The sequence below is a fragment of the Oryza brachyantha genome, chromosome 3 (genome assembly GCF_000231095.2).
Source record: "Oryza brachyantha chromosome 3, ObraRS2, whole genome shotgun sequence".
Lineage (NCBI taxonomy): Eukaryota > Viridiplantae > Streptophyta > Magnoliopsida > Poales > Poaceae > Oryza > Oryza brachyantha.
Genome location: NC_023165.2, coordinates 21,396,611 through 21,423,115, shown reverse-complemented (window position 1 = coordinate 21,423,115; position 26,505 = coordinate 21,396,611). Strand labels below are relative to the sequence as shown.

General features: G+C 47.7%; 6 protein-coding genes across 7 annotated transcripts; 3 read left to right on the top strand and 3 right to left on the bottom strand.

The window, feature by feature from the left end:
* Window positions 1–633, bottom strand: LOC121053999 (uncharacterized N-acetyltransferase p20-like). Its single transcript, XM_040522818.1, has one exon. The coding sequence runs from the start codon at window positions 605–607 to the stop codon at window positions 44–46; it is 564 nt and encodes a 187-aa protein (XP_040378752.1). The 5' UTR covers window positions 608–633; the 3' UTR covers window positions 1–43.
* A 207-nt stretch (window positions 634–840) lies between these two features.
* Window positions 841–4,275, top strand: LOC102704687 (protein CDC73 homolog). Of its 2 annotated transcripts, none has more exons than XM_006650321.3 (4): window positions 841–1,841; window positions 2,796–2,878; window positions 2,964–3,085; window positions 3,954–4,275. In XM_006650321.3, the coding sequence occupies exons 1-3, from the start codon at window positions 890–892 to the stop codon at window positions 3,048–3,050; spliced, it is 1,122 nt and encodes a 373-aa protein (XP_006650384.1). In that variant the 5' UTR covers window positions 841–889; the 3' UTR covers window positions 3,051–3,085; window positions 3,954–4,275. The 2 variants fall into 2 exon arrangements, with proteins under 2 accessions (XP_006650384.1, XP_006650383.1); XM_006650320.3 differs by having other exon boundaries at window positions 3,736–4,275.
* Window positions 4,276–4,606: 331 nt separating this feature from the next.
* LOC102710196 (non-specific lipid transfer protein GPI-anchored 15-like) lies at window positions 4,607–5,734 on the bottom strand. The gene is made up of 2 exons (XM_006651599.3): window positions 5,172–5,734; window positions 4,607–5,081 (listed from the first exon to the last, which is right to left on the bottom strand). The coding sequence occupies exons 1-2, from the start codon at window positions 5,521–5,523 to the stop codon at window positions 4,747–4,749; spliced, it is 687 nt and encodes a 228-aa protein (XP_006651662.2). The 5' UTR covers window positions 5,524–5,734; the 3' UTR covers window positions 4,607–4,746.
* Window positions 5,735–7,377: 1,643 nt separating this feature from the next.
* On the bottom strand, window positions 7,378–8,654 carry LOC102709916 (non-specific lipid transfer protein GPI-anchored 15-like). The gene is made up of 2 exons (XM_040521788.1): window positions 8,560–8,654; window positions 7,378–8,424 (listed from the first exon to the last, which is right to left on the bottom strand). The coding sequence occupies exons 1-2, from the start codon at window positions 8,652–8,654 to the stop codon at window positions 7,725–7,727; spliced, it is 795 nt and encodes a 264-aa protein (XP_040377722.1). The 3' UTR covers window positions 7,378–7,724.
* Window positions 8,655–17,672: 9,018 nt separating this feature from the next.
* LOC107303915 (leucine-rich repeat extensin-like protein 3) lies at window positions 17,673–20,836 on the top strand. Its single transcript, XM_040522699.1, has 3 exons — window positions 17,673–18,108; window positions 19,988–20,059; window positions 20,165–20,836. Exons 1-3 carry the CDS (start codon window positions 17,739–17,741, stop codon window positions 20,425–20,427), a joined length of 705 nt encoding a protein of 234 aa, XP_040378633.1. The 5' UTR covers window positions 17,673–17,738; the 3' UTR covers window positions 20,428–20,836.
* Window positions 20,837–21,552: 716 nt separating this feature from the next.
* On the top strand, window positions 21,553–23,841 carry LOC102704406 (63 kDa globulin-like protein). Its single transcript, XM_006650318.2, has 5 exons — window positions 21,553–22,075; window positions 22,171–22,346; window positions 22,443–22,523; window positions 22,651–22,938; window positions 23,025–23,841. The coding sequence occupies exons 1-5, from the start codon at window positions 21,553–21,555 to the stop codon at window positions 23,604–23,606; spliced, it is 1,650 nt and encodes a 549-aa protein (XP_006650381.2). The 3' UTR covers window positions 23,607–23,841.
* The last annotated feature ends 2,664 nt before the right edge of the window (window positions 23,842–26,505 follow it).

Below are 26,505 nucleotides of genomic sequence, written 5' to 3'. Positions count from 1 at the left end.
CTTTTTTTTCTTAGCTGAGTACTCCTTACTATCGTTATAATTATTACACATCGTCTGACGGCCCATGGGCCTCAGCGGGCTTCCTCTCGTGGCGGACGCGGCTGAACATGACCATGTCCCTGGGCGTCCCCTTGAGCAGGACGTAGCGGCGGAGCACGCCCTCCCTGGCGAACCCGGCCTTCTCCAGCACGCGCTGCGACGCCGGGTTCCCCACGTCGGCCACGGCCTCCAGCCGCTCCAGCCACGGCCACTCCGCGAACGCCACCTCCGCCGCCGTCCTCACCGCGCGCGTCGCCACGCCGCGCCCCCAGTGCGCGTGCGCCACGCGGTACCCCAGGGAGGCCCTGCAGCTGCCGCGGCCGCCGCGGGGGTCGTCGTCGGCGGGCTTCACGGATATGGACCCCACGGGGCGGTCTGCGCCGGCGACGCAGATGGCGCGGTACCACGGGTGCGGCAGGACGCTGTCGACGATGTAGCGGCGGGCCTCGTCGACGCGCGTGTAGGCGTCGCGGCGCTGGAAGCGGACGACGCGGGGGTCGGACGCCCACGCGAACAGCGCCTCCGCGTCGGCCTCCGTGAACTCCCGCAGTGTAACCTCCGCCTCCATCTCCTGCGCCGGCCGGGCCTCGTCTCTGCCTCCCATTCCTCGTGTCAAGAGCAACAGGCAGCGCGGTATTTATTTATTCTACCCTTGGGACCAGCCGCTGAACTTGACCGGAGACGGAGAAGAAAGCTACGGCGGTCAGAGACCATGGGCTTGGTTGGTTGACCAGATTTAGGCCCATATCAATTGGGCCTGAAAATTTCATGGGCCTAGGGCTCAAAGCGTCTGGTCGCTTCTCCCCAACCGGAGCTGGGACAGATCCAGCCGCAAAACCCAGCGGCAGCCATGGATCCCCTCGCCGTGCTCCGGGACTACGCCGCCCGCGGCGACCTCGACAAGATCATCTTCTCCGGCGACGAGGTGCTCTTCGGGTCGGAGTACACCTTCCCCGCCAACGCGCCGACCGCCTTCACCAACAAGCAGTCGGGCCGCCCCTACCCGCTCTCCGCCGCGGTCTTCCTCGCGCAGCACAACGACCTCAAGCACACCGACTTCATCCAGGCAGCCCGCCTCCGCCGCATCCCGCCGGTGTCTCTCCCCGACCGTAAGACCTTCCTCGACTTCCTCCGCCATGGCCACCACTCGCTCCCCACCGACCCCTTGCTCCCCTCGGCGCTCCCGTCCTTCGCGCCGGAGCCCCAGCCGACGCTTCCCGAGGAGCCCGAGGGCGACAAGGCGTCCGGGGCGTACATCCGCTCCCTCGAGCGGACGCTCAAGGACCGCAACGCGCTCCTCGACGCCCGCGGCCGCGACTTCCTCGCCGTGCTGCAGAACGCCACGCGCCGCGAGGAGGAGCGCAGGCGGAACAAGGACAGCGTGACTACCTCCGCCCGCCACGCGCCCTCGGCCGCCGCGGTCGCCATGGCGAAGCCCAAGGTGGAGAGGTCGTTCGGGGAGGGGTTCGTGCCCATCATCCTCGTGCCGAGCGCGTCGCAGACGCTCGTTACGATCTACAACGTGAGGGAGTTCTTGGAGGACGGTGTGTTCGTGCCGAGTGAGGAGAGGATGCGGGCGATGAAGGGTAGCGGGAAGCCCGACTGCGTCATGGTGCAGAAGAAGCTGATTCGTGGAGAGAGGACCGGTGCTGGTGGTGGTGCGACAACGTTCGAGGTTAGGGACAAGCCGGCTTCACTCAAACCTGATGATTGGGCGCGGGTGGTCGCGGTGTTTGTGCTCGGCAAGGAGTGGCAGTTCAAGGATTGGCCATTCAAGGATCATGTAGAGATCTTCAACAAGGGTAAGAACTTATTGCTTTTCCACTATAGAAATTTTGTGTTTAGAAAACTTTAGATGCATCGTGGTTGAGACTTGAGGGCTCTAGGAACTAGAAACACAAGCAAATCACTTTTAGACTCCTATACAAGTGCGTATAGATTCATTATATTTATGGGTATTTTTTTAGGGGAAAATGTAGCATTGAACTTCTTTGCAGAAGATGTTTAGTTTGCTATTGTTCTGTTCTGCTAAAAATGTGGAACACTTAAGGTTCATGGGCATTTCTAATGGGAAAAACAAGGGGGGTTGACCTGCATTTTATACTGGGTTTATTTTACAATGTTCTGTGTTTCTGGAAGTAATAGACGCCTACTTTGTTTTTGTACCTGGGCTGGATGGCTTAACTGAGTATTGTCATCCATCAAGAAGTAACTGCAGTGTTGTAGTATATATTACTGCCTCAGGATTGACAGCAGCTTGTACTGGTTAAATTCTCCATTTTGCCTTTGCATTAGATTTAAGGTTATGTTACCTAAGAAACATGACTATTGATGCTTCCTTCTAGAAGTGGAGTCAATACTTTGCCTGTAAGGAGAATGCTTTTCTCCATTGAAAAATCTGTATGGTAGAACTACTATATTTCATTTGTCTGGGAACTTCATGTAGCTACCGAAAGTCTTGTTTTTGCACTGTGATGTGTTTGGTTTGGCTGTGCATACTTAAATGTAGCTACCAAAAGTTGCTGCAAATCAATTTAGTTGTGATAATTTATGTTGGGCATGTTTAATCATTTAGATGTATGTGTTTTCTCATTTCAAGATACAGTTAACAAGTTGATCAGGGAAAAACTGTTTAGAAATTTGAATGCTTAGGTAATTTTTAGAATGCCCTGTTTCTAATCAGCATGATGTATTTTTTTTGAAAGACACAATATTGATTACCATTTCTGTGACATAACATCTTGAAATTGTGTCAGTTATTGGTTTCTATGTGCGATTTGAAGACGATAGTGTGGAGGCAGCCAAAGTGGTCAAACAGTGGAATGTGAAAATCATATCTGTGAGTGTTAGATGCATTTGTTTCTCATGTTTTAATCAAGTTAAAGATCTGCTATTGCTAACATCTTGATTCTGCTGCCGGGCAGATAAGCAAGAATAAAAGGCATCAAGACAGAACAGCAGCCCTTGAGGTATGGGAGCGGCTAGAGGAATTCATGCGGGCACACACATAGTCAAAGCTTCCGGTGTATTGAAACTGCAGGATAATGTAAGCTTTGTATCCTATTTTTATTTGAAAGGAAGATGCTGAGTTCTTTGGCATTCTGTAGTGATGGACATAATGGTTTCCTATTCCATGTTCTAGTGCTGCCTTCATAAATGGCTGCTCCCTATCTAGTATGGATCGCCTAATCGTAGAGAATTTATGATTTAGTCTAAAGCTGACCATTTCTTAAATTGCACCAGAGCCTAGTGATTAGTCTCCTCTGCGTAGAACTAATCTTCACATGAAACATGCATGACGTTGAGACTACCGAGATTATCATGCTAATCATGTAAAACTGAAGTATTTTTAGTTGCCTATGCAACCTTTTTGATCTTCACAGTAGACTTTTTATTGCCGTGTTTCAATAACCGCAGAGTGTAATTTGCATTGTCAGTAAACATAGCTGTTGTCCGGCTGCTATATTAATGATAGAACCCTGGCAATTTCATTTGATTTTGGAACATTTTGCATTTGTGTACAAAAGTTCATGTCTTATGTTATCTTTTTTTTTTTTTATAAACTGTGGTCAAGAGTTCAAGATTTTGTGTGTGTGCTATTTCCTAAAATTATTGTTACTCATTCCAACGGCCTGCTGCAATCATTCAAGCGAAATAATTGAGCTATGTTTTACTAACTTGTTTTTGAATAATCAGATATTCATATTGTGCCTGATGGTGACAACTGGAAATGGAACTGCATAACTCAGATTATGTTTGGCAACCTTTAGTATTTGCCTGTATCTTGTTGAGGACCTGAACTTGGCTTGTTTGTAGTTCGGGGCATGGATACTATTTTGTATGATCTCACTTTTGCAGATCTAAGTTTCATGTCGCGATAGAAGTGAAAGTTATCCTGGTTGAATTATTGACAGGTGGAACAGCCATCCCGAGATCCTGATTCAATCTCCTGTGACGTTAGATGTCCAAATCGTTGGCAGGCAGGAACCTCCTTGTCTACACCCATGAGTATATGTTAGCCGGCTACGGTGTACCATTTCAGTCGCTGAGTTGCGGTGCATGGACACTGCTCAGTTGTAGTAACATTTAACTGCAGGTTGCTGATTTTTTTTTGCTTGTTAACGCGCATATTTGTTGGAGAATGTTGTCATGCACTTGTCATTTTCTAAGCAAGTGCGCGAAAACAGTACTAATGTAAGCTAATCGGAGGTATGAAATGAAGGGCCTGTTTGGATACTCTGGATTTTTTTCTAAATTTTTTTAAGTCCCTATCATATCGAATGTTTAGACTCTAATTAAAAGTATTAAATATAGACTATTAATAAAATTCACTCATACTCTTGGATTATTTCACAAGACAAATCTACTGAGCCTAATTAGTTCATGATTAACGAATGTGATGGTACGGTAAACATTTGCTAATCATAGATTAATTAGGCTTAAAAATTTTGTCTAATGAAATAACCTTTATTTATGCAATTAGTTTTGTTATCAGTTTATATTTAATACTTCTAATTAACGTTCAAAAAACATCTGATATGATAAAGGATTAAAAAAGAGTCTCTAGGTACAACCAGCCATGAAATGTGTAGACATTTAGAACTTCAACTAGTTTTCCCACAATTATTTAAGTTTATGCTGTGCAACATGGAGGCAAAATCATACCGGTTTCGTGATGACTGACAGTATCTAATGCTGCTAAGCACGTTACCCATACATGGCTGAGACATAAGCGAGAAACAGAGTGATCAGCACGGTGCCAGCAGCCGTCTTCCTGGAGCTCCGTACGCCGGCCGAATGCAGCAATTCTGGCATCTTTGATCCAACTTGTGAACCGGTGCTCGATCCAGAGTCTCCCGGCACGGCCTGTCCTGGCGCCGCCACGGTGGCAGGGGAAGCGTCGACGGGCACCCCCGGTGCTTCCGACGTCTCCGGTTCGGCGGGCATCGCCGACGGTGCCATCGCCGGCGTATCCGGTACAGGTGCAGGCGCCAGTGCCGCCGGCGTCGCTGAGACCGGCTCAGGGCTTTTCGCGGCCATGGCTGCATGCATAAGCATCATGCACCACGAGAAATGTCAACCATTTTTTTTTCTGTACAAATATATGTGCAGCACAGGGCGCGTGCGCGTACCATCGCAGGGGTTGGTGGGCAGGTTGCACACGCTGGGGATGATGGCCTGCGCCTGGCCGAGGAAGAGGCCGAACGGGCCGGCGGCGGCGAGCTTGGACGCGGCGCAGAGGCACGGCCCCTGCGACCGGAAGAAGCCCTGCAGCTGGGAGCAGCAGGACGACAGCGCCGCCGAGCCGGTGCCGAACACGTAGCCGAGGCACGGGGACAGGCTTAGCGGCGTCGCCGGGCAGCTGGGCATCGTCAGCGCCGTCGGCTGCACCGACGCTGTCTGCGCCGCGCACAGCGCCGCCGCCGCCGCCACGACGGCGGCGAGGGCGACGGCGGGACCTACTCCGTGCCCGCTTCTTGCCATGAGTGACGCGAGGAAAGAATCGGGTTAGTTTCGCCGTAGACGATGGACCGGGACATGGACTGATATACGGCGAGCTGAGCTGCTAGAAGAAAGAAAAAAGAAAACCGAGACGTGGTGTTGGTGTTGGATTTGGAGGGAGAAGTGTTGGATTGGGAGGGAAAAGCTCGAGTGATAGATACAGTGTTAGTTACAGTGGCGGGTGGATTGGGCGAGGCTGGTTCATCTAACTCGATCAAGCTCTCGGGTAGCGAAGCAATAGTAATAGGGCTCCTGTGTCGTCATCGTGTGTGCACGCTGTGATGAACGCGACGTGGCTTCTTTTGGAGGCTTTACCGGTGAACCGATCGGAGAATGTCGCGTGCCGGCCCACGGCGCACGTACGGTGCGTCGCGTGCCGCCATGCTACATGCGACGGAGTGATTATGCATGTGACCTGTTCTGCTTTGACGACATCGATCGGTTTGGTTGGTGATCAGCTTGGTTACTTTTCATGCTGGTTTTGTGGAGCATTTCATAAATCGACTTTCATTGCTTGGATTATATATTCACTCGTTTAGAGGGAGTAGTGCTGTTTTGTCAGCAACGGCGATTTTTAGTAGCGAACGACGGCAAGGTCGCTCGGGTGGTGGCTCCGCCGCTACGGCCTACGGGGATCGCGACAGCGGCGCCGGGCGCGAACCGAGCAGAGGCGGTTGTGCAGGCCGTTGGCACACGCGATGCGAGTATGCGACCCGGTGACCAGTGACGTGAGTCGTGAGTTTGTTGCCAGTGGGGAAGCTAGCCGAAAACATTAATTGTCAGGGTTAACTCCATTAAATAACATAATCATGCTTAAAGATAAATGCTACTCTCTTGATCATCCTATAATATAAGGCACTAGTGCATAACTCTTGCTAACACAAATATTAAAAATAGTTATAATAAACTTCTCTTTGAGATTACCTAGATGCATGTAATGTGGTTGAGCGTTTTGATGTTGAAGTATTTAAAATAAATCAAATCTAGAGAAAAGATATTGTGTTAGTTAATGTACGTTTATATACATATCTTATATTATATGATAGTGAAAAAATAGTTATGATCACTTATATTATGAGATGAAGGTAGTATTTTGTTAAGAAAATTATAGACTTTTATCAGGTCTGTCTGCCCCGACAAAAGTTCCTAGTTCTGCGAGAAACGAATAGCTTTTCGTCTTTTCGTCCAACCATACAAATTCCGACTATTTTCAGTCAAAGCTGCCGATAGACAGGTGGGAAACAGTTTTTAGCACGCAGGTATAGGTACACCCGTATGTTTGTATGTCATCTAAATAATTATCAAAAATATGAAAAAAATTAACAAGATAGATTAATATAAGTTATATCACTCCACAAACATGCAAGTTTAAATTCAACTTCTACAAGTTGTAGCAAAAAAACAAATAAAACAAACAAATAAAACTGAAACTAACTATACGCATATTCATAATTGTTTTTGTTTTTTTTGCTACAACTTATAGAAGATGAATTTAAAATTGCATGTTGGTGGAGTGATATAACTCATATTAAACTATCTTGTTAAATTTTTTCATATTTTTTATGACTATTTAGATGACATACAAACAATGAGTGTATATATATATCCGTGTGCTAAAAAACTGCCGTCGTTTTATAATACTGACGCCGGTTATATATTTGTTGACGTTTTGGACGGGATTTCAAATACCAATCAATTTTTCATCAATTATATATACTAGCCGTATGACGACATGATGAGCCCAGCGGAACCATATTAATCTTTGTTGATTCCAATAGTTTTCATCAACTCAAATACTTATACACATAGGACACGATGAATTCAATAGAACACTCCATAATAATATTGTCGTTATACATCAGTTTCACACAAACAAATACAAATTGGTTCATAATAACTCGTATAAGTCTCTTAACCTGAAAACTAAGCTAACAACAATCCTATAAATCTACTGAGCCACATGCCCATATAGGAACACAACTCACAATTTACGTGTGTACATAGAACCAAAGAGCATTTTTCCTATCCTACGTATCATGAGATACCACTGTTTTCTACGTAAAATTTAGTATCTTCTTAAATATCTAAAGTACTAGGATATACTAAATTTTATATTACAGTGGTACCTCCTGATACTTTCTTAAGGACGATAAAATTGCTCAAAACCAAATCAACGTATCGTCTCAGATCATATAAGCACAAGCAAGCAGCGAGGAGATCAAGACGGCAGCGGCTATGGCGTCGCCACCATCACCGTGGCCTCCCGTGGCAGCCGAGTACGGCATAGTCGGCACTGACTTGGATCCACCACCGGCAGGCATCGCCGCCGGGTCCGTGCCAGCGGGCTCCGGCGCGGCGGCAGTTGTTGTCCCCGAGGACGGCGGCGCCGTCGAGTCGTCGGCCGGAGAAGAGGCAGAGCCGGCCGTCGACCCTGCGCAGGCGTTGGGAGGCAGGTTGCAGGCGCTGGGCAGCAGCGACTGCACCCCGCCGAGCACCGGCGCGAGCGGGGACGACGGCGCCGACGCCACGGCGGCGCAGAGGCAAGGCGCCTGCGACTGGAGCATGGCCCGCATCTGCTCGCAGCACGCGTCCGACGGCGTCGACGAGTTGCCAATGAAGTAGCTGACGCACGGCGACAGCGAGGCCTGCACCGGCGGGCAGCTCGGCGCGCTCGCCGGCTGACCGGGCGGCTGAGGAGGCTGCTGCTGCGGCTGAGCCGAGGACGCCGCGATCGCCGCGCTCACCACGGCGAGCGCCAGCAGGCCAGTCGCCGTGAACGAGGCGCCACGCTGCCGCCGAGCCATCGATCGATCCACCAATTCCAAGATCTCCGGAATGAACTGGGAGGCACACGCACCAGCACGAACTGACACCAATTCGTGGCTGGGTTTCGAGGGAAAAATAGGTGATCAAGCCAGGGCAGTAGGTGCACTGCTCTATCTAACACAAACCGCACCTTGTCACTTCTTAACATTGGCTAAGTACCTGAAAGTTTAGAGGTAGATTGCACTTTTTCACCGGACACGCTCTTTTCCCAGCGACTTTTTGGTGAGAAAATATGACACTGGCCAGTTGGAGAATGCATGGATGGAGACACGAAGTGGCTCTACCATACGATGAATTTGGGCATCCACAATGATTGCCACAACAATAGTTACAATTGTGAGAGTACACCATAAAAATATAACATACATACATGCAACTAAGGTGACTTCAAGATTACGGCGTGGCAAGAAGCTGAAAAAAATACAATGCTGTTTTGCTGTTTACACTAATAAATATTCACATTATTTTAACCGTTGCCTTCTATCCGTTGGTTAATGCGTGGTATTTTTTTCTTCGACGGGACCAAACAGGCCCCACCTCACTCTCCTCATACGGACACATCATTGTAGAAATTACAATTAAGTATTTTTACCTACCATAAGTCCTACTCTGATTGCCAACCGGCCCACATACATGGTCTTGCCCTTGGGGCAGGTTCAAACTTACTTATTAGCTGACTCTCTCAATCGTCACGTAAGCAAATTTAGTGATGTGGAGAAAAAAGAGAGCGAAGGAAATAGAAAAGCCGTTGTCATGAGCGGTAATGGCTTAGAGTCGGCGAAGAAAATTTTCTTGCAGGAGAGTGGATAAAAAGAAAACTAGTATAATAAAAATATTTTATTACATTAATAAAGAAATCATATCTGATTCTACTTTTGTGCGTATCATTGTAAAATAGGTTCTTATTACTGACGTGGATCAGATAAGAGTCGATAATAGATTCTACCTTTGATCATGCCCTTATCTGACAACAGTCTCTTTATTTATAACTATGTACACCATATTAAAATATGTCTCCACTAGCGGTACAGTGGCAAAAACTTGACCCCGAGTGTCTCAACTTAAATTTTCTTTTTTATGAGAAACCCCATATTCAGTCCTCAACTTAAATTTTCTATTTTATGAGAAACCTCATATTCAGTCCTCAATTATGCCATTGGTTCGCTTTCGGTTTCTCAACTACGAAACCATTCACTTTTGGTCCATAGATCCAAACCAATGTGGTCTTCGGTGACATAGGGCATGTTTAGTTGCACCTTTTTTCAAAAAATGTTTCTATTAGAAGCTACCTAAACAGTCTACAACTTCTGAGAATCTGTAGTTACAGATTCTGGAAAATAAAGTAAGAATCCAGAAGCTGTGTTTAGGAGCTTTTTCAGATTTTCAGAAGATGGCTACCAAGCAGCAGCTTCTCAGAATCTAAAGATCCTCCAAACATGCCCATAGTATATACAAACAACATAGTAATAAATAGTAAATACAAACAAAATAAAATAAAAACAAAGAAAATATTACAACGGTAAATATATCTTGTCTACTTTTCCTTATTATCCGAAATATACTATATATAATATATTTTAAATGATTAATTACGATGGCACATGGCACCACGTCAACAAAAACCACATTTGTTTGGATCCATAGACAAATATAGGCGGTTTCAAGAGTTGACAGATTTTTGTAGTTAGTAGACCAAAACCAAACCAATGACATAGTAGAGGGACCGAACGTGGACTTTTGTCTTTCATTTTATATTCTCTAAATATCAACAAGTGTGTCAAGCTTTATAATTACCGACATGATGCACCATCATATTTTTACCAAAATTTAAATTTTCAACCTTAAATTTAGAGTTGATTTTGAGTTTCTTGTTTATCGTAGTTTATTTTTCAGCCTTAGAGTTTAGATTACTAAGAACACATATATATAAATTTTAATTCATAAATTATTTTTATTTATAAATATGTCATTTCACTTTTTTCTTGAAAAGGCCAAACAATGACCTTTATGCACAACATGCCATCAATTTTATTACTGAAGTATATACCATAAATTTTACAATACTGTGTATTCTAATATCAATAAAGGTAATTATGTCCATTACCTTTTGCACGGAACTATATATCTCCTATCCAACAGGGTGTATATGGAAAAGAATGGCCTATGTATCTATCATATCGGTCCAATAACTGTCACGCTCAGAAATTTACAAAAAGTTTTGAACAATAGAATCTCGGTCCAGAAATCAGCCCGAGTACACACTATGACAAATTAATACACAGTTTCACGACTTAAAAATAAATTTAAACAATTATCTATCGAAATGCAGCGGGAAAAGAAAAACAAGACTAAACCATCTAATCTTCAGCTTCAGCTGGCGATGACGGCTCCACACCACAGCCATTCTCGACGGCGGACTGAACCTTACTTCAACCTTAGGAACAACTTTCTTCTGACTTCTGACTCAGGCTCTGGCACTTGCTTTGGTGGGGGAAAAATTAAGCAAGGCTGAGTACAAACCACCGTACTCAACAAGTAACACCCAAGAGAGGGGAAATAATGAATGCAATAGGGTACACGGATAGGCTAAGGTTAAATTGCACAAAAGCAGCCGTAATTTAGCAAAACAGTAAATAAAATAGACTGAAATAAAAGTAAAGAAACATCCACTGTCCAACGTTACACCATGTTGCAACAAGCCCAACCACTGTCCAGCGTTACACCACACTCCAACAAGGTCAACCCTCTGTCCAACGCTACTCTATGTTGCGACAGACCCAAACCACTGCCAACGTTACACCACGTTGACAAGGTCAAACCAGTTTCAAGATTAATCAAGTTAACGGTTCAACTAATCCCAGTGAATCTGTTAGTTCGCTCAATAACCGCGGGCACGACTATTCGAATAGTTTTACTCGGTAGAGGTGTACAACTTTACCCACAAGACATGGCTCCCAAGCATGTTACCATGCCCCAACGTATCACCACGATACCTCAGTACGGAAACCATGATAAGACCTTTCACCTAACCCTCCCTAGACAATCGCACTGAACTTCAGGTTTCACCCCCTCCTTTACACCAAGTCGGGTAGTCCCCTCTTGTGCCTTGGTGAATCCAGAAGCAGCAGAGACTTTCGTTACACCACGATTGCCCGTCCATACTTCATCACGTTCACCCTTGCCTTGGTACGTCGAATAGGGACAAGTTAGATTACGAGTCTCACCGTTGCCCATTCTGGCTTATGGTTAGTACGTGTAAGACTTCCAGGGTTTTCCGAGAACCGGTCCTTAATTGCTATGGGTACGACTGTCAAAACCATGCACCCATAGCCCACCATAAGCAATATTTTAGTTGTATTACTGCACATCGGGAGATTAATAATGATCACAACCATTAAAGGTAATCAATAATCAAATAATAATTGGTGAGCTAGTTGAACTAAGCATGGCTAAGCATTGACTAACCCTAATTCTAGTCAAATTAACCCTGGAATGACAATAATAATGAGTGGGAATCAACGGATATATTGGTAATTGCCCATAGATAAATAAAATAAATAGATTTGCATAAAACAATGCATGTTTGAAAATAAAGCGGGGATTTTATAAACATGGGATCAATATGTTCAAAAAAGGGTGCCACTTGCCTTTCTTGGACCCACGAGAAACTTCGGCGACGACTTCGAGAACGAACGGCGCTGCGACGGGGTCAAAACCTACGATAAACAAGGCAAAACAAGCAAAAACAGACTATAAAACTACTGAACAGAGAAAGAAAATATTTTTAATGGATTCTTGGTATTTTTCTGGATTTAATGAAACCAGAATGGGCCTAAACGGAGACTAGATGAATTAACTATGAATTTTAGAAAATTAACTGTGTTTTTAAACTAAACAGTAAACCTTAACGAATTTATTGCGCAATTATTGGAGGCGCTGACGTCAGTAGAGGAGAAGCTGGCACCGACAGCTGGGCCCCACTTGGCAGTGAGACAGGAGGGGAAGCAATGGCACGATCCCCGGTGGCATGGCGATGCGGCACAGCGCGTTGGCGAGGTCGAGCGCGAGGAAGAGGCGAAGGGGGAGCGAGCGGCGGCCAGGGGAATTAAGTTGGAGTGGGAGGAGGCGGCGCTCACGGGAAGGGCGGGGAGGTGGTTGGCGGCGGGCGCGGGAAAGGGGATGGCGCCGGGAGAAGCGGGGAGGTGGTTACGTCGAGAAACGGATTGGGCGGCGGCCGGCACGGGAAAAATGGCGTCGACTGTTGCACCGGCACGGGCGGTGGGTTTGCAGGAGGCGGCGCGCATTGCGTGGGTGAGCGGGCGTGCTGACGCGGCGGCGGTGTGCGACAGCAAGGCGTGGGCACGGCGGTGCTACCGCGGGTGAGGCGACGGAGGGACGTGACGCGGGAGCGACATTGAAGCACGACGACGCGGACGATGGGCGGCACGACGCGACGGAGACAGCGCATGCGCGGGCGCGGTGACGACGCTGCGGCGCGAGGCAGCGCGATGGCATGCTTGTGCGATGGGTCTGCGGCGTAGCGCGACGGCAGCACGGGCGCGAGGCGACGATGCGCGGCCGGCGGCGAATGCAGCCTAGCGCAGCGCTTGCGACGGAGGGCGACCGATGACACAGCGCGGCGTCGAAGGATGAAGATGCCTCCGACAGGTGGACCCCACCTGTCGGTGGCCGAGGGATAGGGGGGAGGTGAGCTGGACCTCGGAGGGCGCGGGTGAGCAGGCTGCAGCCTGTTCGGCCCAGGTGGGAAAAGAAGAGAGGAAGGGGCAAGCTAGGCCGGGGGAAGGACTGGCTGGGCCAGCGGGCTGCTGGCCGGGAGGAGAGGGAAAGGAGGAGTGGGCTGAGGGAGACGATGGGGACTTCGAGCGCGGGTTAGACTGACTCGAGAAATTGCGCATAGAACACGTATTCGCATAACAGAACTAAAACGATTAAACTGTAGATTAATTTAGATTGATTCGCAAGAATAAAATATATGCGAACCTGAAGATTGGCGACATATTAGATCGGCTTTCGCTGCTGGGAACAGGGATGCAGCAGGGCTACTAGCGGCTTGCTGCGCAGCTGCTGGATAGGGGGCGGCACAGCTGTAGCGGAGGCGCAAGAGGCGACTCGAGGTGCACAGGAGAGGGAGACAGGGAAAAGAGGTGAGACTCTAGGGGATATTTATAGGGGAGAGCTAGAGATAAATCTAGTTATACATCCCCTATTAAAAATGAATAGATAATGTTTCAAAGGGATAAAAGTTGGAGTCCTAATTTATTGGAATTAGTTTGACATGAGAGAGGTGGAGAAGGGGTGGCTCACGGCTGGTAGGGGGAGGCAGTTGGGCTAACTCACGCATGGAGGGGAGGAGATCGTACACGGGCAAAGGGGGAGAGGAGGGGTTCGGCCAGGGAGGAAAAGAAAGGAAAAGAGAAAAAGAAAAGGGAAAAAGAAAGAAGAGAAAAAGAAAAGAAAAAGGAAAGAGGGAAAAAAGAAATTGCCTTCAATTTTGCCGATTTTTATTAAGTTTATTTGAGCAAATTTTATTGATTGTAATTCAAGTTTAAATCCTGTTAATAATTTTAAAATGCTTCCGGGACATTTTAGAATATCCAAAAATATTCTAATTAAATTAAATTAATTTACATCGGGTTTTTCTCCTGAACTTTAATTAAACAAATTATTTTTAGTGTATTATTTAATTATTTCTTGGCTAGGGTAAAACTCAGGGCGTGACAATAACTGACCATAATTTTATAATTTTTTGGGTATAACTGGCCCTAATCCGGTAGAGTTGTTGAAATGATAGGCTAGTCCTCTCCTACAGAATAAAGTCAAAAATACAGTCTCTTTATAAATATGAAATCCAAGAATTGGAATGTCAAATGTTCTTCAACACGCCCTTGTGAAAACTCTACAATATTCCACCATTGCCGGAGTGCCATTCAAAATTTTCTTCCTTTCGTAATATCTTGATTTATAATTTTTGGTGATGAATAATTTGTGTTCGAGATGTCTTATGAATACGTGTTTTTTGATGTACTAACCATGACAATCAGACCAAACGGGTGGTGGTCAGACCACGATATGTGGTGGTCAGACCAGCAGGCCTGCGGTCTAACCAGCATTTTGCCTGGTTGGTCTCGAGGTTTGCCGTTTTGAATATCTTTTTTGGTTTCCGATTTGTTTTTCAAGTACTCGACGTCTATATGATTTTTATACGTATGAGTACTACTGTTATACTAATGTGAGTCAAGTTGAACGAACTTGTGCTCGGAATCAGGAGAGTATTCTAGTGATGAATCAAAGTTGGCCAGGGTGAAGTCGACGTCCAGGGATCATGATATCATGCGAGATACTACAACAATGCACGTGGTGATGACGTTTCCATATGACATACAAGAGAAATTTTGTGCGTATGGTAATAGAAAGTCGACTTCGGAAGGGAGTCCAAATTTGGGAAGATTGGTTGTGCCAGAGATTTAGATGAGTTGGATTCGATTAAGGAAGGGTTTCCCATGGAATTGAGCGTTCTAATTCATACTAGATACGTGGACTTTGTATAGCCACCTTGAGGATATAAAGATATATCGAGGGGTATACTCTCGTTATATTTTTGATGAGTTTTAGATGAGAGAAAATTAGGGTTTAGCCTACATTTTGATTTTAGATGACTGGGTAATGGACCGAGTCTAGTAGAGTCATCTACAACGGGTCTTATTTCAGCTTGTCACAGATGATTTGATCTGTGACGGGCTGTTGCGTTCCGTCATAAATAACCTCTTCAATATCATTAGGTTTTGTAGTAGTGTTACTTTGTTTTTTGGACGGCCATCCTTTCTTAATGCGCTTTATTTCATCGCTGTAGTTTCTCTCGGTATGCCAGAAGTGAAGATGAGAGTGTGCATTTAGGATGTGTTCTTCTTCTTATATTTTTTTTAGTTTTTCCAGCTTTTGCGCTTACGTCTTTTAAATTATTAAATGTTGCGTTTTTTTAAAAAGGCTTCTTATATACAGTTCATTATCTCAAAAGTAGATTTTTAAACTCCGCAGTAGTTAATTCCATTATTTATACACGCGCACGCGCGCACATATATATATATGTGCATCTTATATTCATTGATTCATGAATATATCTATATATAGAGATAAAACATGTTATAATATGGAACGTGGGTATCAATGATGTGGAAACCAAGGGTTCTAGGCCTAGTTGGGAGGGGTTGGACTGCCTCGATCCATCCCCTCGAGGAGCAAGCTGGCGCTAAGGCAGCCGGTGCTCGCCAACATGACACACTATTGAAGGCTGGTTGGTGTGTTGCCAAGATAATGCTTTAAGGCGAATAAACACCTCACCTATCATATTTAGTGTCTGCCATGCACGGGCCTGACACTGTCTATACCACACAACATCATTATGTGTGAAAGGAAGGTGCCCTTCATTAGTTGGACATGTGTGAAAAATAGGGGTGCCTCTTGTCGGGTCCCCTCAATCTTGGCAGCATCATCACCCAAGTTTACGGTGGCTGACAAACGACATTAGTCTTGGTTAATTGTCTCTTGCCCTTCGTTTTCATTGACTTGTGGAGGTCACCAATCAGATGTCCAATGGCGTGGGTAGGGGGCTACCTCCTCCATCCATACCCAAGAGTGTGGCTCATGAGGGTCGAGGAGTTTGCGTAAGGCTACCACCCGCCTTTGGCATCGGTAGTCCCGTCGCACACCGTGTCAATAGGAAATGATCAGGTGCATTAAATTGCTACCCTAAAAAGCAAGATGAAGGAAATGGTCCTTGTAATAGCATATTACTTGGCTACAACTGAACCACTGTTGTATCCCCTTGGCACCATAAAAGAAGGTCCAAAAGGTAACAATGGATAATGAACAAGAATAGAAGATAGCTAATGATAATTCTGATAAAGGATGTTCAGGGCCTAGGTGAAGAAGATAGTTCATAATAATTCAGGAGCTAAGGAAGGAAGCTCCTAGCCACCAAGAGAGAATACTCCCACTCACATCACATTAACTGCATGCGTTTGGGTATGAGAGAAACCATGCACCGCCCAGTAGATACGGGTGTTAAAGTGGGAATTTTTAATTTATGGGTATGAGTATGAGGTAAAAAATTGGATGAGTAAGGGCATGAACAATACTATAGGTCTTCAAGTCTTCAACTAGTAGTGCTAGATACCACCTACATAAAAGTAGATGAAGATCCGAGTAAAGATATAACTACTATAACGCGGTTTTTTGAGATAGACCTAAAAAATGTACATGCTAGTGCTTTCTTTTCTCCTTTCAGTTCATCGGGTCGCATGCATAGAGTCGAGGGCACAAAGACGCGAGTAGCTCTGTGGGGTTTAGATGCTGAGGTTATGCTATTGCGGCTAAGTAGTAAGCTAAGACTACTTGTCATATAAGAGCACTGTGTATATTATTAGATAATTTTACCATCCTTAAAAAATACCAGTATGTACCACTGTTTTCTATATAAAATTTGATACCTCTTGGTACCTTAGATATTAAAAAATACCAAATTTTACATAAAAAACAGTGATACCTCATAATAACTTCTAAACGATGGGAAAATGGTCATACCATTAAGTTGTCATATCTAGGGAAACAGTTTTTAGCACACGGGTGTACCTACACCTGTGTGCTTGCATGACATCTAAATAGTCATGAAAAAATTTAAAAAAAAATTGACAAGATAGATTAATATGAGTTATATCATTCCACAAACATGCAAGTTTAAATTCAACTTATACAAGTTGTAGAAAAAAACAAATAAAACTGAAACTAACTATACGTATATTTATAATTGTTTTTGTTATTTTTGCTATAACTTGTATAAGGTGAATTTAAACTTGTATGCTGGTGAAATGATATAACTCATATTAAACTATCTTGTTAAATTTTTTCATATTTTTATAACTATTTAGTTGGCATACAAGCAACGGATGTATATACACCCGTGTGCTAAAAAACTGCTTCCGTCATCTCTATCTACACTGCACGAATATTGAAACAAGCAGACACACATATTTCGTGTAGAGCACCGCACAAATTCAGCAGCTTTGCCCATTTTTATTACCCAAATCGTAACCACTCACGTGCTGCGCTGCCCGCGCAGCGCCCAGCGCGCCAGTGTACTACACCGAATCGGCACCGTCCGCTGCAACAGCTGGCCCGTCCCCACTCACACGGACGCACCAGATCGCTCCACGTTCGCGCGGCTCGTCCCCATCGCCGCCTCCGCCTATATAAACCCGCACTCGCTTCCTCCTCCCCACGGCGTCCTCCCGTTACCTTCTCCAGAGCCTTCCTCTCGCAACGCACACACAAAACCCTAGAGTAGGGAGCGAGGCATGGAGCACCGCTCCCACCTCGCCGTCCTGCTCGGCCTCCTCGCCTTCGCCGCCGGGGTCCCAGCCGCAGCCGCCGCCGCCGAGGGAACGCAGCTGGCGGCGGGCACCACCACGGCGGAGGCGTCGTGCGAGCCCTCCGTCCTCGCCACCCAGGTCTCGCTCTTCTGCGCGCCCGACATGCCCACCGCGCAGTGCTGCGAGCCAGTGGTGGCCTCCGTCGATCTCGGCGGCGGCGTCCCCTGCCTCTGCCGCGTGGCGGCCGAGCCGCAGCTCATCATCTCCGGCCTCAACGCCACCCACCTCCTCACGCTGTACGCCGCCTGCGGAGGACTCCGCCAGGGAGGCCCTCGCCTCGCCGCCGCCTGTGAAGGTACGCATATGGCACAGCCTCCTTCTCTCCCTTGTCTCTCTCTTCCTCTTTTCGTCTTGATCGTGGATGGAGTTGTTGCCTTGCGTCCGCTGCTTTTTTCGTGTGGTATGCCAAGCTTCTAACGAGTTGCCGACGTTTGCTGTGTCGACCCACTCTCGTATGCTTAGATCTCACCCCGTGTTATTTGGCCTCGGGTTTACTCGGTTTGGATGCTATTTCTGAGATTTGAGTTCGTATATACACTGCTAAACTCACAACTTGGACGAAGATTAACAGCGGCGTTTGGTTGATTTTGGTTCCTTTCTCTGGATGTTCGAGCTGATCTTGTGGTTATTGCTCGAAACGCTTGCACACGTGCGAGATCCAGCAGCGAACAGATCAAAGATGACTTGTGCTTTATTTCGGATTTTTGATTCAGTGTTACGTGCGAAACAACGCGTTCGGTGTTCTCGCTTGCACTCCGTTATAGCACAAATCTATCATACGCATTGCGCGAGTTTAAGCTCGAGAGAGAAGAGAGCACCAACGCCACGAGGGGGTTTTGGGCCACATCGTGATTCTTTTGGTGTTTTGCCTCATAAACTCTCCCAATATACCATACATATTAACATATGCATAGTGTGTTGTCTTGAGTGGATTTTGTGTTGAACTTGCAAGAAAACCCCACCCGATGAGACGAGCGTTTTATTTTCCTTTTGTTCTGTGTTCCGTGTAATCTTTGCGTTTCCCTTATAGTGTTTGTGATCAACGCTTTCGGATCGCCATGCGCCTGCTCTGCAGTAGTACTTGTTGCGATGAACGTGCTGTGCATGCAGAGGCGCAGAGCTACTCGCAATTCATCCTCTCCTCTCTCTCTCTCTCTCTCCTTTTAATTTCTCGTTTCTTTTCTCTCGTCCTCTTCTCCTCGCCGTGCATGTTCATCTCTCCGTGCTGGTCATCTTCGGGAGCCGGTTCGAACTTCGAACCGCTCTTGGTGCATTGAAGTGTTTTTTCTCTGTTTCGTTTTGGAGGTTTCCTCTTTCGTGAAAAAGGATGGGTCAAATCTGAATCTCTCGCTTGCATGCATGTTTGCCCCTGAACCGTCCTTCGCAGAGCTTTTGGACACACGCTCTCCGTCAAAAAGACCCTGCGCGCTTGCGCTCCTCCCCAACACGATCGTTGTCGCAATGTTGCGGCAGTGCAACCCCTGCTGTTCTTGATCAGTTTTTCTATGACAGATGCTGCTTTCTTGCAAGTCTTGCTATTTTGATTCGGTTACTGTTTACTTCTCAAAAAACTTTTTCTAAAAACATCATATCATTTTGGATATTTAAATAAAGCATTAAATATACACCAGTTATGATAAAAATCGTGAGACGGATCTTTTAAGTCTAATTAGTACATGATTAATCATAAGTGTTACAGCAACCAATATGTGTTAATGATAGATTAGTTAGACTCAAAAGATTTTGTTTCGTGGTTTTCAGCTAAAATCTAAAATTTTTTTATAATTAAACTAAGTTTAATACTTTAAAAATATACGACCAACGTTTATGTACATCCATCCCAAAACTTTTTGGGTACTGGAGAGCCTCGGTTTATACTTCTGCAGCATTTGCCTGCTGCGTGCAGAAAGATGGCAGTGCATCGTGCAGCTTTTTTTTCTTTTGGAAGAGCTCCTTGTTTGTCACATTTTCTTGTTCCGTTTCATTTCACCCCCTGCCTTCCTCTATTTCGTGGGCCGCAAGTTATGGCTGCACAGCTGTTCTTCCGCTGCCGTTCGTTTCCATAAGCTTCCAGGGACTTCTCGAGGTTCTGAATGTTTTCTAGGCGTGGATGTTCTTTTTACTGGTTCTAACTTCTAATGCCGCATACATCGATCTGTGCTCGTGCCTTGCAGCTCCCGCGCCTTCGGCCTCCGTCATCAATGCCCCACCGCCCCCGGCCGCTCTTCGCCGCAAACCGCCGGCACGTACGTCCGATTAATCCCCCTGATCATCTACTTATTGTTGGGTACTGTACGTGAGTCTGTGACCATTGTGATTTGTTATTAACTTGCTGGATGCTTAATTTGCAGGCGAGGCACCTCCCCCACCGTCGCCGACCGACAAGCTCCCCCCGCCGCCTCAGCAGCACGACGACTCCGACCACAACAAGCGCGACGACCCAAACCGGTGGAGCCCTCGACCCCCGTTGACCCCCCCGCCCCCGCCGCCCCCGCCCACCGGCCCGACCGCTGCCCCCTCACCACCATGGTCCGGCGCCTCGCTCCAGGGGCCCCTCGCCGCCGCCACGACCGTCCTCGCCACCACCCTCCTCATCGCTGCCGCCCAGTACTGAGGACGGGCCGGCGCCGGCCCCGGCCCCGGCATCCGCGCCCCTCAGCGATGATTCATTCGTAGTGTTTCTCGTTCTGTTCCTTTGCTTCGTTCTATGGCTTGCCCACCTGCACGTGAATTCGGAAGACGATGATTGAAGCTGTAGCACCTAGCACGTACCAGTTTGCCTAGATCGAGTAGTAAGCTCTAGTACGTAGTATGCCGATGTCTCCTTGATCACGTCGTCTCTCTAGAGCGTCCGCCGTTTTTGATCGATCACTGGCATGGCCGATGTGAGCCCAGCATGAAATGTGGTCGAGGAGAACATTGTTGCTAAGTTCTTCTTACTTTCGATCTCCAGTCGCTGAACAAGTATATTATCTGAATTCTGCAATGAAGTGAATGGATGCAGTGTGGGTTTCAGATTTCTTCTACCAACTTGCTCTGTTCTGCGTCGTTCAGATGCTGCATGCTCTGGTTTCTTCGGTGGTGTTGCGCTGTTGTGATCTGTGATGTGCGCGCAGTTCTGGATTAACTTGCCATTTTGCCAACCCGGAGGCAAAGCTCGATTCGACGGCGCACAGCGTCGTATTGCTCCTTAGCTTCGCGTTTTCAGCTAGCTCGACATTTCGTCAGCAACGAATCATCTGGTTCAATCCGTAAACCCGCTTATACATCAATTAAATAAGTGATCCGATAAAATATTCGTCTAATTAATCTATAAAATAGTTAACGGATCGATCCACTTATATCTTTAGCTCCGATCCCCAGTGTTGCCCACAGCTTGCTCCATGTTTCGTGTCAAAAGGTAACACTGTCATTTGTCACGCAGTAGATTCCCCTATGGTTCATAGACCAGCGCACTGTCATCCACTCGACCTGCCACGACACTGCCTCCGCAGAACGCGACACCATGTACCCACGGCCACCTACCCTGGCACGCACCGAGCCGAGGCCTGGATAAGCACTCGGGGTGATCGCGATGAGACGTGGCGACTCGGCTGCCCGCAGCCACGGCGGACTCCTTCCACGTAGCCGCGTCCCTCCCGCCACGTACCACCCGCGCGCCAGTATAAATTTTGGCGCCAATTTCGTTTCTCCTCACTCGCAGCACAGAGCACCACAGCGGCGGGTGCACACAGTAGCCATGGCGACCCGAGCTAGAGCAATGACCCTGGTCCTCCTCGCGGCCGTCCTCTTTGCCGCGGCAGCAGCTGCAGCCTCGAGGGAGGATCGCCGCGGCGAGACCTCGCTGGGGCGTTGCCTGCAGCGGTGCGAGGAGGACCGGCCGCGGTACGAGCGGGCCCGGTGTGTCCAGGAGTGCAAAGAGCAACAGCAGCAGCAGGAGCAGGAACGGCGACGAGAGCACGGCAGGCATGACGACGACCGCAACGGCCGTGACCGGCGCGGCGGTCGGTCTTCGTCGGAGGAGGAAGAAGACGAGCGCCAGCAGGGGAGGCGTGGCCGGCCCTACGTGTTCGGCCGGCGCAGCTTCCGGCAAGTCGTCAGCAGCGACCAGGGCTCCGTCAGGCTCCTCCCGCCGTTCCACCAGGCGTCGAGGCTCCTGCGCGGAATCAAGAACTACCGCGTCGCGGTGCTCGAGGCGAACCCCCGCTCCTTCGTCGTGCCGAGCCACACGGACGCGCACTGCGTCTGCTACGTCGCCCAAGGTACTCGCTCTCTCTCTCTCGCTGATCGCCGGCGTGCCTTCGATGATCTGTTTCGACTCCGGCGCCTAACTGCGTTGTTTGGTACTTTGGCGTAGGCGAGGGTGTGGTGGCAATGATCGAGAACGGCGAGAGGCGGTCGTACGCCATCCGGCAAGGCGACATCTTCGTGGCGCCGGCAGGGACGATCAATTACCTGGCCAACACCGACGGCCGGAGGAAGCTGATTGTCACCAAGATTCTCCACACCATCTCCGTGCCTGGCAAGATCCAGGCACGACCACGATTTGATCAGTTCCCAATTTCTAAATTCTAATCTACTCAATTTTTCACTTTTTACTGAAAGCTTTCTAATTAATTAATCTGGCAGTTCTTCTTCGGCGCCGGCGGGAGGAACCCGGAGTCGTTCCTGTCGAGCTTCAGCAAGCGCGTTCAGAGAGCTGCTTTCAAGGCACGTATTGACCTCTGCATTAATCAGCATGCATGCACCCGATCGATCTGTCACTTAATTACTCAATTAACACATGATTAGCTAGAGAGCCAAAGTGATTAATCGACGTGTTGTGGTGCGTGTCTAGATTTCGGATGAGAGGCTGGAGAAGCTGCTGGGGAAGCAGGACAAGGGAGTGATCATCCGTGCGTCGGAGGAGCAGGTGCGGGAGCTGCGGCGCCACGCGTCGGAGGGCGGCCACGGCTCGCACTGGCCGCTGCCGCCGTTCGGCGAGTCGTCGCGCGGGCCTTTCAACATCCTGGAGCAGAGGCCCCGGTTCGCCAACCGCCACGGCCGCCTCTACGAGGCCGACGCCCGCAGCTTCCACGACCTCGCCGAGCACGACATCCGCGTCGCCCTCGTCAACATCACCGCGGTGCGTCGTCGTTGCGCCATGCACCGGCGCCGGCGTATTGAGGTTGGATCGACAGGTTGGATAATTCTTTGCGTGAATGCATGCAGGGCTCCATGAATGCGCCGTTCTACAACACCCGGTCGGTGAAGGTCGCATACGTCCTGGACGGCGAGGGGGAGGCCGAGATCGTGTGCCCGCACCTGTCGCGCGGCGGCGAGGAGAGCGAGGGGCGCCGCGGCAAGGGCAAGTGGCGTGAGGAGGAAGAGGAGGAAGGGCAGCAGCAGGAGGAGGAAGAACAAGTTGGGAAGGGGTACGAGACGATCCGCGGTCGGCTGTCCCGCGGCTCGGTGATCGTCGTCCCCGCCGGCCACCCGATCGTGGTGTCGTCGTCGCGCGACAGCACGCTCCAGATCGTCTGCTTCGACGTCCACGCCGAGAACAACGAGAGGATGTACCTCGCCGGGACGAACAGCGTGCTGAAGAAGCTGGACGCGCAGGCCAAGGAGCTAGCGTTCGCGACGAGCGCGAGGGAGGTGGACGAGCTGCTCAATGCCCAGCAGGAGTCCGCCTTCGTCGCCGGCCCGGAGGAGAGCGGCCGCCGCGGCGAGCAGGAGGACGAAGGGCGCCACCGCGGGCGCGGCGGCGAGGCGGTGGAGACGTTCCTGCGGATGGCTGCCGGTGCGGTGTGAGTGACCGTGACGTGCTCCTCCGCGCCGCGGCGAAGAGCGGCGCGCAGAGTGATGCGCGAGTGCGTGCGTGAGCCATCCAAGCTGCCGAGCTGTGAGAGTTGGGACGCGTGACGTGTGTGCCTGTAAGCTTTTGTAAGTAGGCGGGAACGAGCGAAAATAAGTGGGTGGCTCCTCTACGTGCGATGATGTATAATAAGGCGTGTCCATGTAAGCAAGTAAATAAAGAAGAGTTTGCCGGTGATATCAGCCTTCAATTTTCACCTATTCCATCTTCCTCATGCTCTTGATTTTGCCTTCCTTTGCCGGCAACACTTGTAACTTCTGTGGAGGATCACCTGTACAAGCTCTCGAGGGTTATCCTCTCATCGACTTTTCATCTGTTGTATACTAAATAGTCACTAAAAATATAAAAAGTTATTAAGATAGATATATACTGTATAAATATGCAAGTTAAAATATAATTTCTATAGTCGACTGTAACAAAACATGTAATTAGATATACTCCGCAAGGCAACGGGCCTTCGTTTCATTCCGTCAAAATCGGTCTTTTATACTAGGGATTTCACTCCGTCAAAATCGGTCTCTTATACTAAAGATTTAGATTTAGATCATAACTTAACAAGTATTCTAATTAGGTACTTGTAATTAGACTCGCGTGACTTTGGTGTCTCTATGTACGTACGTACGTACGTCCGTATGCGACAATATACGTTATTTGTTCTCTCATTGCATGTTTTGTGTTTGGAAAATTTTGCAGTTCGCAATGTTCCAATTAATTTGACCATAAGGTGCATTTGGTCATATACAATGTAACAAAAAAAATACAACGAGAAATATGTGAACAACGATGATAGAAGATAACCTCAAACCAAAATAAATTAGAAAAGAGTATTTGCAAATCAACTTTCAATGGAACTCGTGCCATTTAGCCGAATTTTCGCATTTCCCCATTTGTCTTTCATAGTGTTCATTTATGGGTATAGTAACTTACTCAAAAAATATAGCAATGGATTATTATATATGATTAATTAATTATTAACAAAATAACTTAAAAAATAATTGATATAATTTTTAAAGCAATTTTTATATATTTTTTTAAGAACATATATCATTTAGCGCTCTGTAAAACGTGTCTCCGAAGACGGCCGTAGTCACCTCACGTGGAGCAACGGACGTAAAAAGATGGCCCAAACTACGAGAACAGAGATGGGCCGTGGCAATTACCGGCCCACACCAGGCCCAATCTGAGAGTCGCCAGATCGACCTCCCCCGTTGGCGAGACACCAACGGCGCGGTCCACGCTTGCTGGTGAGCCCGCCCCCGTCCTCGTGCCGTGCGGTCGAACCGCCGCGCGGACCGTTTCCACAACCTGCCAACGTCGATGCGGGACGCCGGCGGGATCACGGAGCGGGAGATGGCGCTGGCGGCTGCCGCGGCGCCGGCGCGCGGTCTCCCTGCCGATGCCGTGGCGGCGTCCGCGTGACTAATGCTGCTAGTGGATTGCAATCCAATCCAAATCCACTTCAATCTATTTCTTTCCTAATTAATCTACCAAACCAATCCACATTAATTATTCTTCATTAGGATCTCATCAAAATCAATACAATTTTGATTTTAACTAATCCATTTGGTTAAAATGGATTCAATTCACTCTTGCGGAATGAATGCAGCATTTGATATGTATAAACTCAGACCTAAAATTTTAAAACTCACATTCACACTATAAAAATTTATTGAATTTGACTAAAATTTGGTGGGATGATATATTATGTATAAAAGTAACTTTATGCAAATTTTGATCGATTTCTACATCTGGGTCCCACATATATCTATTCTCTTATCCATTAGCTACCCAATTAAGCGATCCATTTACCCTTCACGGGTTAAATCCATTTAGAACCTAAAATCACCTAACTAAATTCAGTCCATACCAATTAATTTGTCTCTATAACCCAACTCAAATCATTTAAAGTGACAATTTATTTGCACCTAACCAAACACAATCTAAATTAAAACCAACTCATTTAACTCATTCTCATCCGTCCCATTAGCAGGCCTACACGTGACATGGCCACGGCACCAATCGCCAACACCGTTCACACGCAACGGCGATGTAGATGAGATGAGGTGATGAGTTCTTCTACACAGTACGTACTAGTACTATTGTGCTGCGTACTCTCTCTGGTTCTAGAATACAAGGGGTCCTGGTGAAATGGGTGATTTTAAAATTGAGTTCGTTTTCAGATTTTTAGTCTATTTTGAACCTTTTTGCCCTCGTCCATGCAGCATGCATGTACGTCTGATATTTTCAAGGCTCGTGCGGCTCTCTCTTCTTCCTTGTAACATGCATGCATTAAACTGCACCTCGTGCTGCTCTCTTCTTCTTGGTTGTTGTGCTGCCCTCTCCTCTTCCCAGAAACGCTTTAAACCTTGCCGCTGCTTGCTGCTTCACCTCTCTCGTTTGCCACTGTCGTTGTTGCTTGCTGCTCCGCCTCTCATGCTCGCCACACGCTGTCGCTTGCTGCACCGCGTCTCTCGCTCGCTGCGCGTCGTTGCCAGCTGCTCTCGTCTCTCTCGCTCGCCGCGCGTGCCGTCGCCATGGACGGGAACTCGAAGTTCGTCGCGGTAGTAGCGGGCTATCGTCGCAGCTGCTCTCGTCTCTCTCGCTCGCCATCGCCATGGACGGGAACTCGCGGCGGTAGCGGGCTATCGGCGTGAACGAGAAAAAAATTCGCACGCAAAAGAACACAGCATGGACTCAGAACCCGCGATCTCAACAATTCAACCATGCTGCGCTAGCCAATCAAGTGAATGGAGGGTGCTGTGTGGTAGCAGCTCCAAGATGTATTTAATATGGGTAAATATGAAAAACTAAGAACCGATTAATGACTCTTTGATA